General features: G+C 41.1%; 1 protein-coding gene across 1 annotated transcript; it reads left to right on the top strand.

Annotated features, from left to right (window-relative positions):
• The first annotated feature begins 2,103 nt into the window (after positions 1-2,103).
• On the top strand, positions 2,104-12,349 carry mtpn (myotrophin). The gene is made up of 5 exons (XM_026327095.2): positions 2,104-2,451; positions 4,790-4,903; positions 5,508-5,591; positions 10,989-11,105; positions 11,400-12,349. The coding sequence occupies exons 1-4, from the start codon at positions 2,374-2,376 to the stop codon at positions 11,073-11,075; spliced, it is 363 nt and encodes a 120-aa protein (XP_026182880.1). The 5' UTR covers positions 2,104-2,373; the 3' UTR covers positions 11,076-11,105; positions 11,400-12,349.
• Positions 12,350-14,051: the final 1,702 nt, after the last annotated feature.

Here is a 14,051-nt window from a genome sequence, read left to right as displayed (position 1 = left end):
TATTTAGCATTAGCACTTATGCTACGCATGAATACTAACGTCTGTGTCCTCTAGGTGTGTATTAAAGAACATATACATAGTGTTTTATTGCTGTGTGTCCAAAAAGCAAATGCTTAGCTAACGTTGCTAATGATGCTTTCTTTCATACTATTTTGTCAGCTTTATTGTGCAAGGGCTTAGCGGTCTCTGCCAGCAGAGATTCTTTAACCGGCACTTTGAGCAACAGAAATATATCCAACTCAAATCATGAATCATGTTTATGAGCTCATGATGTTTTGTGCATGTGAGATGTTAATCTGCAAAATAATTGCAGCTATCACAGTATTTTACAAATCATCCAAACTTTAAAATGATATTTTATAAATGTCCTACCTGTTCTCTGCTGGATATCATGCAATAATGAGTCTGTCTGCTTTTCATCACAATTAGTAACCCAAAATGTACCCTTTTAGTTTTAAAGCATCAATTATAGTCTCATACTGAGGAAATAAAGCCAGTCTCAATCCTCATAAAAAAGATTTGACTATATCTATTCAAAAATATGTAATATACTTTGATGTAATTGACTGCAGAGGTTAATAATATCTTTTTTCAGTCATCTGTGAGGAATAAATGTTCTAGTCGTTTTGGGGAAGTATGTGTGCGCTGTCAAATTGAGTACTACCCACAGAAAGAGTCTGTACCTGAAAAGAAATCCTTCTGTGCTGTTCACTGACACAAGGGCTCACTTCTGCCATGTGGCCAGCTATATGTGCTACCATTACTAGTTTTCTTTTCAAATAAAGTACAGATTTGATATATATTATACAATAAATTTTATATATGTAATGAAAAACTAAATCAGAAACTCCTAAGAAGCCCAAAATACATTAGTATGCAGACATCATTATAACAAGGATGAATAGTTGGGCTGCAGTTGAATTTGAGTTTGCCCATTCTGGGAGTCATTTCAGTCATATACTGTATGTCACATTAGCATAGCATGCAGGAGAAACCTGGGCAGTAATCATCTGTGCCCTTATCACCATTTGGTTGTAAAAAGCTGGAACAAACACTCTCAGGACAGTTTGTCAGTGTCATAAAAGACTTAATACCTGCGTTTATGTGCTCAGTGTAAGTGCGTGTCAGACGCAGGTGAGGGATGTCTGGGGGAGGGATGTACAAGAGGAGGATGAGAGAGCAGTTGAATCTCATTAGCAGCATTTTTATTCTCATCATACTTGAAATGGTGTCTTTTATTGTGCTCATCATGCTCTGGATGGAAGATTGATTTTTTCCAAAGGGCTGCTGATTTCATTTAATGATAGTGCAACAGTTTTGTCGTCACCTATATTTCACACAGAGCGGTTGGAGAAAAAGTGTATAAAGCCTCGCCCTCAATGGAAGAACGAGGTTAGAAATGAGGAGAGAGGGCAGATGTGGAAGCTGTAGTTGTCACCTTAGGGCAAAAAGACAGTTGTTGTTGCTTTGAACGTGGTCGCTCTGTCCTTGATCCTTTACAGATCAAGGTAAACTAATGATTCTTCTTCCTCCCCCTTCTGCCATTTTGTCTTTTAGTTGCTGATTCTCTATTTATCAGGGACTGATTGAACATTTCTTCAAATGGCAGATGACAATGGCGATAACCACGATTGCTTCCAACTGATGCTGCATTAAATATTTTGGTTCCTTGGGTGCCATGAAAATAATTATTCATTATGTTGCTGTTGTCTTTTGGTTTGGATACCATTTGTTTTATTTTGCTCATATGTTGCAATGATGACTGTGATGGGGAAACTCCTGACTGTAGTTTTATACTTTTATTATTATTAGATTATTTATCTTTTTTTGGATTTTTCTTTTGACTTGGTTAGTAGAGTTTTTTTATATATAAAAAATATATATTTTTTTTATATATAAAAAATATGACTATAAGTCAATATATTTTATTTATGCTTGCCCCGTCCAACTTATTATCCAGGTGCAGAAGAAGAATATAATTTAGTGTGGTCTTGTAATGTGTTAGATCTTGTGCTTTGCAAAAATGAATGTGTGCAAACGGGATCGACATCCTTTTCTACGTGAGCACCTGAATGCATCACAGCGCTTCCCCTCACACGATAAGTTCCGGGTAACACGCTCGGAAACAGTTGTGTCTTTGCAGAAAGGCGGATCCCTCTCTGTTACTTTGCCTTTCTCAACTTCTTTTCAACCTACTTTTCCCTGTCATTCTTCGGTGGGTCTCAGTTATAAGCCGGAACCAGCCGCATTTGCTTTCTGCTCCGCTCAGACGAGAGACTCGTTCAGCTCTAGCTAGCTAACTTTTAATGCGTGTAACTTTATAACTGCCCTGCAGCACAACAGGGAAGGAGAAGCTCCACAGCGAACAGGAAGATGGGAGATAAAGATACCAATTTAATATGGGCATTGAAGACCGGGGACCTGGACGAGGTTAAAGCCAAACTGGTAACGGTAAGACAACTGGGATCTGATCTTCAGCGAATTGTGTGCGACGCTTTTCTGCCAAATAGCAGCTAGCTAGCTAGCTAACGTTAGCTAGCGGTAGGAAGAGTTGGGCAACGCTAAGTTAGAGGATCTAGCTAACACGGGAAAGCTGTCGAGGCTTCGCTGGATCAGAAACTGTATTTTGTGGAGCTGGGGCTGAGCTTGGAGTCGTTTCACGGTTATCGTAGCGTATTATAGCAACGTTAGTGACACCTGAGCGTTAGCGTAGGTCGGTCTTACCTGGAGAATAGGCAGCGGGGGGCGTTTTGCTAACGTGGCTAACTAACCATCGGTTTGTCTTTAGGGGTTTTGGTTAAAAACGTGGGGATTGTGTCTGTGACCATAGATCATATGCTCTTTTCTATTGTTATCGATAGACGATCACTTTCCGCTAATAGCAACCTGTTGGTAGCGTTAGGCCGGCCCAGGACGGGCCCAGGCTACAGCGGGGTCTAGCTAACGGGGGCAAAGGGTCTCATCTGTCCCACAGGACTTGGAGGCTCAGCTCCAACAAATTTAGAGGCACCTGGTAACATTTAATCGATTTATTAAATAAATGGTAGAAATGCCTTTTCCTAAGTTAGCTATGTGTCACCCTTTTCTGTTAAAATTGTTGTAAATGACTTTTAATGGCCTGTAGGTAGCTCCTGGTTTGTTTCACTTGGGTCACTAAGACACTAATCACTCATCCATCCATCAATCAATCAATCAATCAATCAATAGCCTGATGTCAAGCTTTAATGTGCAAGGGCTTGGTGGTCTCTGCCAGCACAGAATCTTGAACAGGCACTTTGAGCAACAGAAATATATCATGAATCATGTTTATGAGCTCATGATGTTTTCTGCATGTGAGATGTTGATCTGTAAAATAATTGCAGCTATCACAGTATTTTATAAATCATCCAAACTTTAAAATGATATTTTATAAATGTCCTACCTGTTCTCTGCTGGATATCATGCAGTAATGAGTCTGTCTGCTTCTCATCACAATTAGTAACCCAAAATATGCCATTTGGATTTTAAAGCATCAATTATAGTCTCATACTGAGGAAATAAAGCCAGTCTCAATCCTCATTAAAAAGATTTTACTAGATCTATTCAAAAATATGTAATTTAGTCTGATGTACTTAACTGCAGAGATTAATAATATCTCTTTTCTTTAATAAAGTCACCTGTGAGGACTGAATGCTCTAGTAGTTTGGGGAGGTGTGTGTGTGCTGTCAAATTGGACAGGTGTCTGATGTCCCAAAAATGTCACTTGACCTCAGTCACTGTGGGTGTTAGTCAAGTGGAATTTATGTTATTTACTGTGGATTCCATTAATGATCAGGTTTCACTGTGGGGTTAAAGTGTCACAACTATTCTTGGACTGTAATCCTCTCCTCTCTCCACTCACATTCTCAGTGTGTTTCAAAAGCAACCACAGATTTTACTTGGTGTGCTGCTATACGTACCACTGTTTTTATTAGTTGTTGTTCCCCATGTTTTTATTCTTGCACCATTGTAGGCCTGTAGCCTCTGGGTGAAACATTTAAGTAACATGTAAACTTTATATTTTTACTGGAGCTGTTGCATCTTGTTTAAAAGCAATAATAGAGCAGTTTATTGTAACTCAAAGCCATTTCATTATCTGAGTTTTTCAACTGTCAGCTTTTTAAACTGCGCCTGGTGGAGGTAACATTTACACACTGTAGTAGAGGTTATGGGTCAATAGCACTGTTAATGGATTCAGTAGGATTGAGTATAAAATGAGCACTTGTCTTCATTGTTGTACTTGACCTTAACTAGAGCGCGATAAAGGCCAGTCAGTGAGGTGAGTGGCATCAGATGGAGACAACGTTGTCGAATGGTCACAGTTAAAAAGCTTCAAAGGTTCTTTGTGCCATCAGTCACCACATGGATTTGACCACAGGAAAGGGAAACAGAATAAGTTGCACAAAATGCAATGACTGAATATAAAATGTGTCTGAATATATGTTACTTTCTTGGTTTGAATCAAAATTAAAATTTTGTTGTAGTTTGGTAATTGACTTTTTTTTTACATCAGACATGTGGATGCTCAGAGTTGAAGGTTTGAGAGCTAACAGCACCACAGCAGGGGAGGGAAGGGGACAGAATGCTGTGCATGTAATTGTTTGACACTGAATCTAGGAGACAGCTTGTATCAACAATGAGTTTCCGTTTTAAGTAAAGGGGGTCTCAGAGCCTCCTTTAATGCAATTTAGATTGTTACATCATTGAGTGTATCTATATCAGCCCTTTTAATGTTTTTGTTTTTTTTTTTTTTTTCTTTCCCCTTCTCTAGGCTGAGGATGTAAACCGGACCTTGGATGGTGGGAGGAAGCCTCTTCACTACGCTGCAGACTTTGGTCATGCCGATGTGGTGGAGTTCCTCATTTCTAAGGGAGCAGATATCAATGTAAGAGCCACAGCAAGCAGCTCACATTACATTTGATTTGCATTAATTTGCCTGCTGTCCAGAGCTGCATTGACCACATGAAATAACAGTGCCTGTTGTCTGCTTCCTTGCATAGTTAAGGCCGTTGGCAGCCAGTCTGATTCTAAACTAACGTTATCAGTTTGTTTAAACGAAAACACAATGGCTCTGAAAACCAGTTTATCATATGCTATTCCAGATGTTGTCCATTCTCTCCTTTGGCAGTTTTCTTGGGTTGCCAGACCTTGTGTTTAGCCTGATTAGCCCCTTTAGCCTCAATGGTCTGTTCTGGTGTGGTGGTAGTACAGATCTGTATCCTCTGTAAGTTGGATGGAGCTCTTTTATAATGTGCTGTCTCATATGACTTTGCAAAGCAACAGGAACAAGACAACCTTGATGGTTGTCTATTTGCATGTCACCACTTGCCTAAACACAAAAACTCACCATCACATCCTCAAGTAGTCAGGTCTTTATTTCTCATAATTCCTGGACACGATAAGGGAAAAGTCAACCCTCTCTACCACAGATCTTTTTAAAATTTATTTCTGTCTCCCACTCATGCCTTTTTAACCTGCTCCTCCTACAGGTTCCAGACAAACACGGGTACACTCCACTGATCACTGCCTGTTACGAGGGTCACCTCTCCTGTGTCAAGGTCCTGCTAGAAAAGGTTGGTACTCTGATTTGTGCATGTATTCACGCACGGGTATACATTGAACTGTACACAGAAGTCCCTGTTGTCACCATCAATGAATGTTGATGTGTCAGGGGCTCCATGTGGGCCGTTAGTGCTGATGAGGTAAGGGTTCGGACAAAAGGCCCTTTAACACAGTCCTGTGGAGGCTGTGCTGGAATGTTCACAGACCATAACACAGTATTGCTGCTGTCTGCTTGTTTTCTGTCTGTGTTTTCAGTGGTTTTATTCAAAGGTGAGCCACGTATGTAAATGTCTGTAAAATACTAGCAAGACACAGTTTGCAGTGGCTGCAGCAGAGCAGCTCAATAACAAACATACAATAATAAATGTTCAAGCCAACTAACGTCACCCAGCAGTAGAGAATTGTTCAGTCACAGTCAAATAGAAAGGTTCATTTGTAGATAGAGTGCACACCGGTACTATGCATTTAAATGGCAGATCTCCTTTTCATTTAAACTGGCCACAAAAGCTACTTGTCCTTCAGTATCTCCTTCAGTCATGCCTGGCATTCATCTGTTACTTAACACTCAAGTAGAATAGAACAGGTGTGCACAGCTGATAATGTTCTGATTTGATGCCATTTTTCTTTTTATATCTGTATCTTGGTCCATATCGCCCATATATTCAAAATGGAAGATAAGTGTACTGGCCACATCTGCTAACTGGAAGCGTTCCAATGAACAAAAGCAGAGGGCATAACGATAGATTTATAGATAACCTGGAATTTAAATTTTTACACACACACACACACACACGACTTGATGGTTTTAACTTTTTTGCCTGACAGCTCAGTTAGTGGCACGAGGTCAGTGCCACTGTGAGAGAAACACATACGGCTTAGAGGGCTGCATGATGTCATGTAGATGGCTCACATGTTTCAGAGTTAGTCTGCAGCCGGTGTATATGAGATGGAGAGGGAGATATTTGGGGGCTGGGGATGAGTGAGCAGCTGTCTGTTACCCGCCAGGCTAAATGAGGCAGGGTAAATGAAAGCTCCTCTACAGAGTTTTTTCACGCTAGTATCATCTTGGCTCAGCGAATGTAATGAGAAGAGGAGAAGGGGCATTCACAAGCTCAGTCACACTACTGATTAGGGACGTTTTTTTTTACACGCTATACAATCACATATGTGCCATTCAAGCAGACTTTTCAGTCAGGTTATAGGTTCAACTGCACTTTGAAGCAGATGGTTGAAAAGAGGAACTAGTCATCTGTGCATGGGAAACACTGGTGTTAGGTTAGAGAGACTCTTAGGTAGTACTCTACTGCTTATTTATTCCTGCTGCCATCAGCTTTATTAAAGCCCACTTTTCCTAAACACAGCCGCACGCTCCAGTTCTCGCATCAAACGGGCCAGTTGACTGCAGGAACCAGCTGCTGGCCGACCGTAGGCTGCAGGCTGCTGGCCGTCAATGCTGTGCTGCTGCCTCAAACTTTACGCACTGAAATCTGCTCGTGTAACATCAGCAGGCATGGGCAGGTTCATTGAGACTGAAACTTCTACTCACCACAACCTGTTGTTTGGTTGTCAGTGTTTTCTAAACATCGACTCTGATGTCACTATCAGTCATTGTCTGTAAGCTGTGGTCACTTTCAGTATTATTGTATACCAATAAGCTGTAGAATAATTTCTTGGTAGTGAGTTTTTGTGGTGTCACTGCAGTCCCTCTGCTTGAAATGAAAAAAGGCTGTAAGTCGCGTTCAGACTTGAGCTCTCTGCCAGTTGACGCATTTTATGTCCGTAGGAGTTTTTAATATCATATTGTCACATGTCACCCCCACATCAGAATGAAGGATTTGAGTTTAAATCCTGCATATCCTCCATTTATAGAAATAAATAAAAAGACTTCATTATTGACTTGCAGTCATTGTCCTTTATTTCCCCTGCTACTAGTTAAATATCCAGAGCTGCATTATATCCTCCTGAGAGGCAGAAGCTCTTCTACATCTGCAACTGGAAATGGAAGCCCCTGGGGTGAACTTTTTTTTTTTTACTTTTTAAAGGAAAAAGCTCTTTGACTGGCGTGTGGTTAGAGACAAACAACCATAGCGGGTCTAAGCAGTGAATGTGGTGCAAGGCAACAATATCAGTGAACACACGGGTTTGCACCTCTCACTGGTCCATCAAACCCTCTCTGCTAAACGCTGACCAGGATTACCACCCAGACGCAGCCAAAAGGTCATCGGACACCACAGGAACCAGGTCTCAATATATCTACCCCTCACAGCTCTGAAAACTCCCCATGTGTCTTAACATTAGATGAATAGATGTCCCAGAGCCACAGCATTGACTGTGCTGGCAGCACCTGTAGAACCACAGCCACCACTTTGCCATGTATAAAAGGAGCCCACAGAGAACATGTGACTGTTGGACTGTCAGACTTTCTTGTGTTGGCAGACAAAATGGCTTAGAACCTTAGTGCATCATGGGAGCTGACCTCTGCCCCCTCCAATAGCATGCTGTGCTGTTGTTGGCAGTGAATTATGAAAGACCATTTTAACCCCCAATAGGTGACCAGACATAAGATCCTGACTGAGAGTACTGGCTACAACGAACCAAGGCCAGACAGTTAATTTGAAGCCAACAGTGAAAGGGCACACATGGGCACACACACACACACACACACCAATACACACTTTTCTTCCAAGAGGACCTGCGTACATGACCATTGACTAAGAAGAAAAGCAGTATTATTTTTTTTCAAGTCTGTTGCTATTGTTGCCTTGTCTTTTCAAGCTGACCCTGAAAGGTCTCCTCTTCAGTGTGTGTGTTCTTGATACAGTGCAGGGGTGGACTTACTCTTTCTCGCAGTAGAAACATTTTAAGGTAAAACTGGCTTTTTGAAATCACCTTCCCATGGATGATGTATTCGACTGATATCCCAGATATTTTCCATACTATAGGATTATAAACACACAAACCAGTAGAAAAACAGATGTTTTGTCTTGTCTGGGTTATACTATCCGAATATCATAGAAACTGATACGAGTGCTGAGTAAATGTAGTGTTTCTTGCAGATGGCTGTAGAAAACAATATATGTTTAATGCATAATTCAAATGCTACTTTTGTGACAGGACACTGGCCTCCAACAACATATGACCATAGCCTTTTAAATTGGGCTGAGACTAAGAGGAAATGTCAGGAAACCATAGGTACCATAGTTGTTATAAGTAGAGAAGATTTCCATGCCCAAATATATTCAGTTTAATATTATATATCAAAGAGCGTCCACTCACTTGAGAAGGTGGGACCTAGGAAATTAACATTTAGGAAAATAGTTGCTGATTAATTTTGACTCATTTATTAAGCATTGCAACTCTCAAGGCTGTTCGGCCTAAAAAAGTAACTTCTCGCATTCCTGTAACTTCAGTTTTCTTTTATTTTGTTCATTCTGACCAAGTTTAAATGCATGTGCAATACTAAACAGATCCCAAGCTGACACAGCCTGCTCCAATACACAGGTATTGATCTTCCTTTTTTTTGCTGCTTGTTGTAACATTTACCCTCTTACAGGTTGGTTACACCTGGCTGCTGCTAACAGGTCAGCAGTCCGATCAAGCATTGTTTCGGTATTGAGCGATTTTTGCATAGGAGACTTTTCAGTTCTGCTCACTAGGGGCATAATGAAAACTTAATGGACACTTTGGCCAGGTCAGTGGCATTACGTTACTGACCCAGTGCTGCTTTGTTTGCCTCCATATTTCCAGGTGATGATGCATCTGAGATGGCTGGAGACACCCTGGGAGTCTGGTCTAATTCATTAGGTGTCTCACTTGGCCACTCACTTCTCATTGAGTGGATAATGTATGGACAGTAGGGTGATCATGAGGGGCTGTTATTCAAGTTGCTGGGAGCTCATTACTCTAAGTGGTGTCAGGAGTATGCCCCTGAGCTGGATGGCCATCGGGAATACCATGGTATATCCTGAGAGGCAGTAATGGGGAGTAATATGTCTGTCAACAGACCCTCTACAGTTCTGTTTAGGACCACATAGGTGTGTGAAAGATGGGAGTATTCATTGTGAGCTTGTTTTACCACAAATATGTTACATACAAAGTCCGTAATTGTGTTTGTCAGATTGCTGCCTTGTTTGTTCCCAAGCAAGCAACGTATTGATGGTGAAAGGGCTAAGGCCATTGTTTATGGCTGTTTCCTGCTATCGAAATGAGGCCTGTAGAGTCTGTTACTAGGTATGGTCCTGAACCAGCTACTAATGACTTCCCCAGAGCTGGAGGAAGAGGTGAGAGGGTAAGAGAGCTTCCTCCTAGCTTCCCCTTCACCCCATGAACTCAGCGCAGTGATATGAATGTCACTGCAAATATTTTATCACTGTTTCAAATTAGGCCTTTCTCACTAAAGAACTTACCGGAGTCATCGGCGTCCAAACGTCACGTGACTGGGCTGTAACATAACTGGAGTTACACTTGTAGAAATGTTAAGTGTGTTTTGAACTAAGAAAGCCCTGTTCCTGTCTTTTGTCTGCTTAGTAATTAGAGATGTAGATCTGACAGGTTACCCGCTCAGCCCTGGTAAATCCTTCTTGCTTGGGATGCTCTGCTGCTCCTGTGGAAAGGAATTTGCACCCAGACAACCTTCCTCACACTGCCTGGCACTTAAACTGGGTGACATTGTTTTTGATGCCCAGCTTCTCCACGCAACAATAGACTCTCTCTGCCGTGGCTCTGTAAGCCGTTTGCTAAGAGGCTGAAGTTGGCAGGCCAAACAAAGGGACGTTTCTCCACTACATGCCCCTCCACTCTATGCCTATTAAATCCATTGTCACTGCATGTGCATTCAACACGTCGCCCATCTCCTTCCTTCTTTTTTTTTCACCTTTGTTTTTGTTTTTAGTAATCCGAATGATTGTGTCCACTCCCGTCTTTTTCACATTCATTCTGTTATCCTTCAGAGCTCAAATGGATTTGTGCCACAGCGTCTTTGTTTTGCTTGCGCTGTCTGGATAAAGGCAGGCTTACAGGCAAATACTTAGTGATTGAATTGGAAGAAAGTAAAAGTGACAGAAGTTTTTTCCATTAATGTTTTGGTAGCATACCAGGGTCGTGGTTCAGTAAGGACCTCTGGTCATAGGCGAGAGGTTTGTATGACGCATTATAGTCAGGCTGTAACCCATGAAGACAGTTTTTGGTATTTGCACTCTAAGCACGTGAGATTCGCCCCCAGTTTATCGACGTGTCATGACTCAGGATGGTTAGGTGACACCCCCAGGTTAGTTCCTGAGGTTCATTCTTTCTACTCCTGAGTACCTGGACCGAATTGGTTACAAAAATGCCTGGATACCTGGTTTAAAAAACTTTTTTTGATCCGTCTACTGAGCATGTGTAAAATTCATGTCCCCTCTCTTCCACAGGGAGCTGACAAAAACCAGAAAGGAGGGAACGGCGTCAGTCCCTTTGACGCTGCCTCGAGCGATGACATAAAGGCCCTGCTCAAGTGAAACAGCACAGTGTGGGAGGTGGCTGGACAGGTGGGTGAACGGACAGACAGATTGACGCAGTGGTCCCCTGACAGAAGACGGACGCACCCCTTTTACTCTAATCAACCTCTGTCTTAACACTGCTTATGTCTGTTTGTTGGAGGGTCATTTTTTCTGTCTGGTGATTTTTTTTTTTTTTTTTTTTTGTTTGTTTGTTTGTTGTTTTTTTTTCTTAACTTGCATTGTTTTTCTTTTCACCCAAGATTTTGGGCTAGAATTTTCTCTTCTTGCGGCCTCTGTTTATAGCCATTTAACAGAAGGACATGTCATTTATGTCTCCCTTAGGGACCAAACACTGGGGGAGTGCTGTCACACATGGATCCTAAAACACTGCAAACTAGAATCAGACTATACTGTAAACGCAAAGCTTAGCACTTAAGTACACCTCTCTCATTTTGTTTTTTAGTTACCTATTATCAAATGGTCATAGATCAATGGTGTGTTAATATTTTTTACAACTTCATTATAAGTATTGTATGGCCAGGCATTAATTTCATGAACAGTAATTGCACTGTACTTTACTGGATAGGTTGAAAGGAAAGGTTGTGAAGTCTCATGGTTCAACCTTTCGTGTGTGTTTTCTCTTCCTCTAGATTTAACTTTTTTAATAGACCAAACTGTCTCTTCAGTCCAATCTTGAAACTCTTGAAATATTGGGTGAGAGAGGTCCAGAGGTCAGATGGTCCTTCATCCCTCACATATCAAATGGTGTTTTGCAAAACTTAGTTTGGTGTAATGCATAAAAGATTCTGTATTATTTAACCAATTACCATGCTGGCTAACTAGTAAGACTTGAATGTTCAAATTTTAAAATCCATCACTGAATCCCATTTGAAACAATGTTAATCGGACAAAATAGGATTAGGAATTTTATAATTTTGTTCATTCTGTTACCCCCAGAGTGAGATTTCAGAGTGAATATTCCATTTTTTGTTGCAGCTTCTCTGTGTATTTTGTAATTGATGGGCTCTGGGGGCTCTGAATGGGTAAATGGAGGTTAGAGTTGAAATTTGATGGAGGGGCTTGTTAGTATTCCCCTTGCCTTGGATCTGGTTAGGAGCCCTGCCTGTTTTGCTGCATGTCAAAACTGCCTCTGCTTTTATGCTATGAAATGGTTGCTGTCCTCTCTTGGTTGGTTTCAAATTACTTCAATGTTATGGACAAAAAACATGCTCTTGCTGACTTTGTTGTGACAAAAAGTCTGTAAAAACAGAAATAAAAATGTCTATAAAATGTTTTGTCTTTCTTGAATGTATATTCTGACCATAATAATCTGCTTCATTTAAAGTTGAGCAAGAGATACTTAAACGTTTGTATACCGTCTGTCATTATTCTGCCTGCTAGTAAGCTTTGAACAGTATTATTGTGTATGATATAACATGTAGTTTTTGAAAGTAGAGAGTAATTTGACAACAGTCAAAATTTGCCTCCTTGTATTAATGTTTCAGGCCCTTTTATTTGACCAAGACATTAATCGCTGCCCTTTACTCTTTTTCCAGCTTGATAATACCTGATGAATAACTGAATAACAGGTAATTTTCTTGTCCAAGGGACACCATGTTGTCTGACAAATTTTACCTTTGGTATTCTCTTAGCCTCGGGCCATCTAATCAGCATTTGTGAACTTAAGCATCTCGGTCCCAAAATAATAAAACTGCAGAGTCTAATCTTTGTTGTCTACCGCCTCAAGCTGTTCCATTATGAATCTGATTGACTTTGACCCCTGCGACATTTGTTTGGATTCAAATAAGGTCTCTGTTCCAATAGGCGAATCAGTTCTAATACAGGAAATGCATCCGTCCACAGGAAATGAAAGCAATCATACCAGGTACTGTCATACTTGGTTTCATCAGTGCGTTTTGTGTTACCAGTACCATATTTAGCCTAACACATGGAACCACAACTGCATTGTTACAGAATGTTCCTCCACAAACAAAACTAAGTAAAACTACCCTTTAATTACCTTGAGCTACTCTCTACATTAGTAATTGGCTCTCTTGTTCGACCCACAATGCACCTGAACATGAGATTGTTGTGGGTCATGCCAGGTCAAATTTTTTTTTAAGCCTGGAGACAATGGTGTCATTGTGAGGAGCTTTATACTGTGGATTAAGGACAAGCTCATAATGAGGTAGGTTAGCGTTGTAGCTCACCTGAAACAGACCAAGCTTTTCAAATGAAAAACAGATCTCAAAGTCTGATTCAACAGCTGACAAACTATAGTAAAAGTCTCCGCTCTGAATGGAACAAAATACAGCTGTGACTGCCTGTTCTGCAACTTCAGCTTGCATGGGTGATCGTTACGCTTCAGCCATCCAGAATCTCTTTAATCTTCTTATGAGCAGTAATTGTTTATATTCAGTGCAGTCATCATCAGGGACACACTTCAGAAAAAAATAGCTCTTTGTCATGGCACTTCAGATTCTTGTTTGCGCTATTATTTATTAGATGTGATAAATGTTGGTTGTTCACCTGTGAGGACAAAGGCCAAGTCACAGAGTGCATGAACTCTGTGTAGAGTGTAGAGAAAAATGATACAACATATTGCGGCTAACCGCGGTGACAGGTGAGCAGCTTATCACCTGCTAACACCGTCCCTGTGGTGGAGCATGGTGGTGGCACTTCATGCTGTGTTGGTGAAGGGAGTTCAGGAGGAATGCAGGGTAATACAGAGATCCTTGATGAAAACCTGGTCCCGAGGGCCTGACACTGAGGCGATGGTTCACAGTTCAGCACAATAATGACTTCAAGCTTCAAGACAAGTCCTGACCGCCCTTTCCTTGAAGCTTGACAGGGTCTGTCAGGTAGAACGGGAGAAATGGCCCAAATCCAGGTGTACAAAGCTTGTACAGACTAGAAGACTTGAATCTGTAATTACTGCCTGGGGCTTCTACAAGGTAGTGAGTTCATCCCCTGAATACCTTCTGAAACCATTAT

The sequence above is a fragment of the Mastacembelus armatus genome, chromosome 23 (genome assembly GCF_900324485.2).
Source record: "Mastacembelus armatus chromosome 23, fMasArm1.2, whole genome shotgun sequence".
Classification (NCBI taxonomy): domain Eukaryota; kingdom Metazoa; phylum Chordata; class Actinopteri; order Synbranchiformes; family Mastacembelidae; genus Mastacembelus; species Mastacembelus armatus.
The sequence above is the reverse complement of the archived record's forward strand: the minus strand, read 5'-3'. Positions and strand labels throughout refer to the sequence as shown.

Bases quoted from the DNA above. Each gene is read 5' to 3' on its own strand.
- mtpn (XM_026327095.2), top strand. From the start codon at position 2,374: ATGGGAGATAAAGATACCAATTTAATATGGGCATTGAAGACCGGGGAC. The intron at 2,452-4,789 runs GTAAGACAACTG...CCCCTTCTCTAG, and splicing joins TTAAAGCCAAACTGGTAACG to GCTGAGGATGTAAACCGGAC. The intron at 5,592-10,988 runs GTTGGTACTCTG...TCTCTTCCACAG, and splicing joins TCAAGGTCCTGCTAGAAAAG to GGAGCTGACAAAAACCAGAA.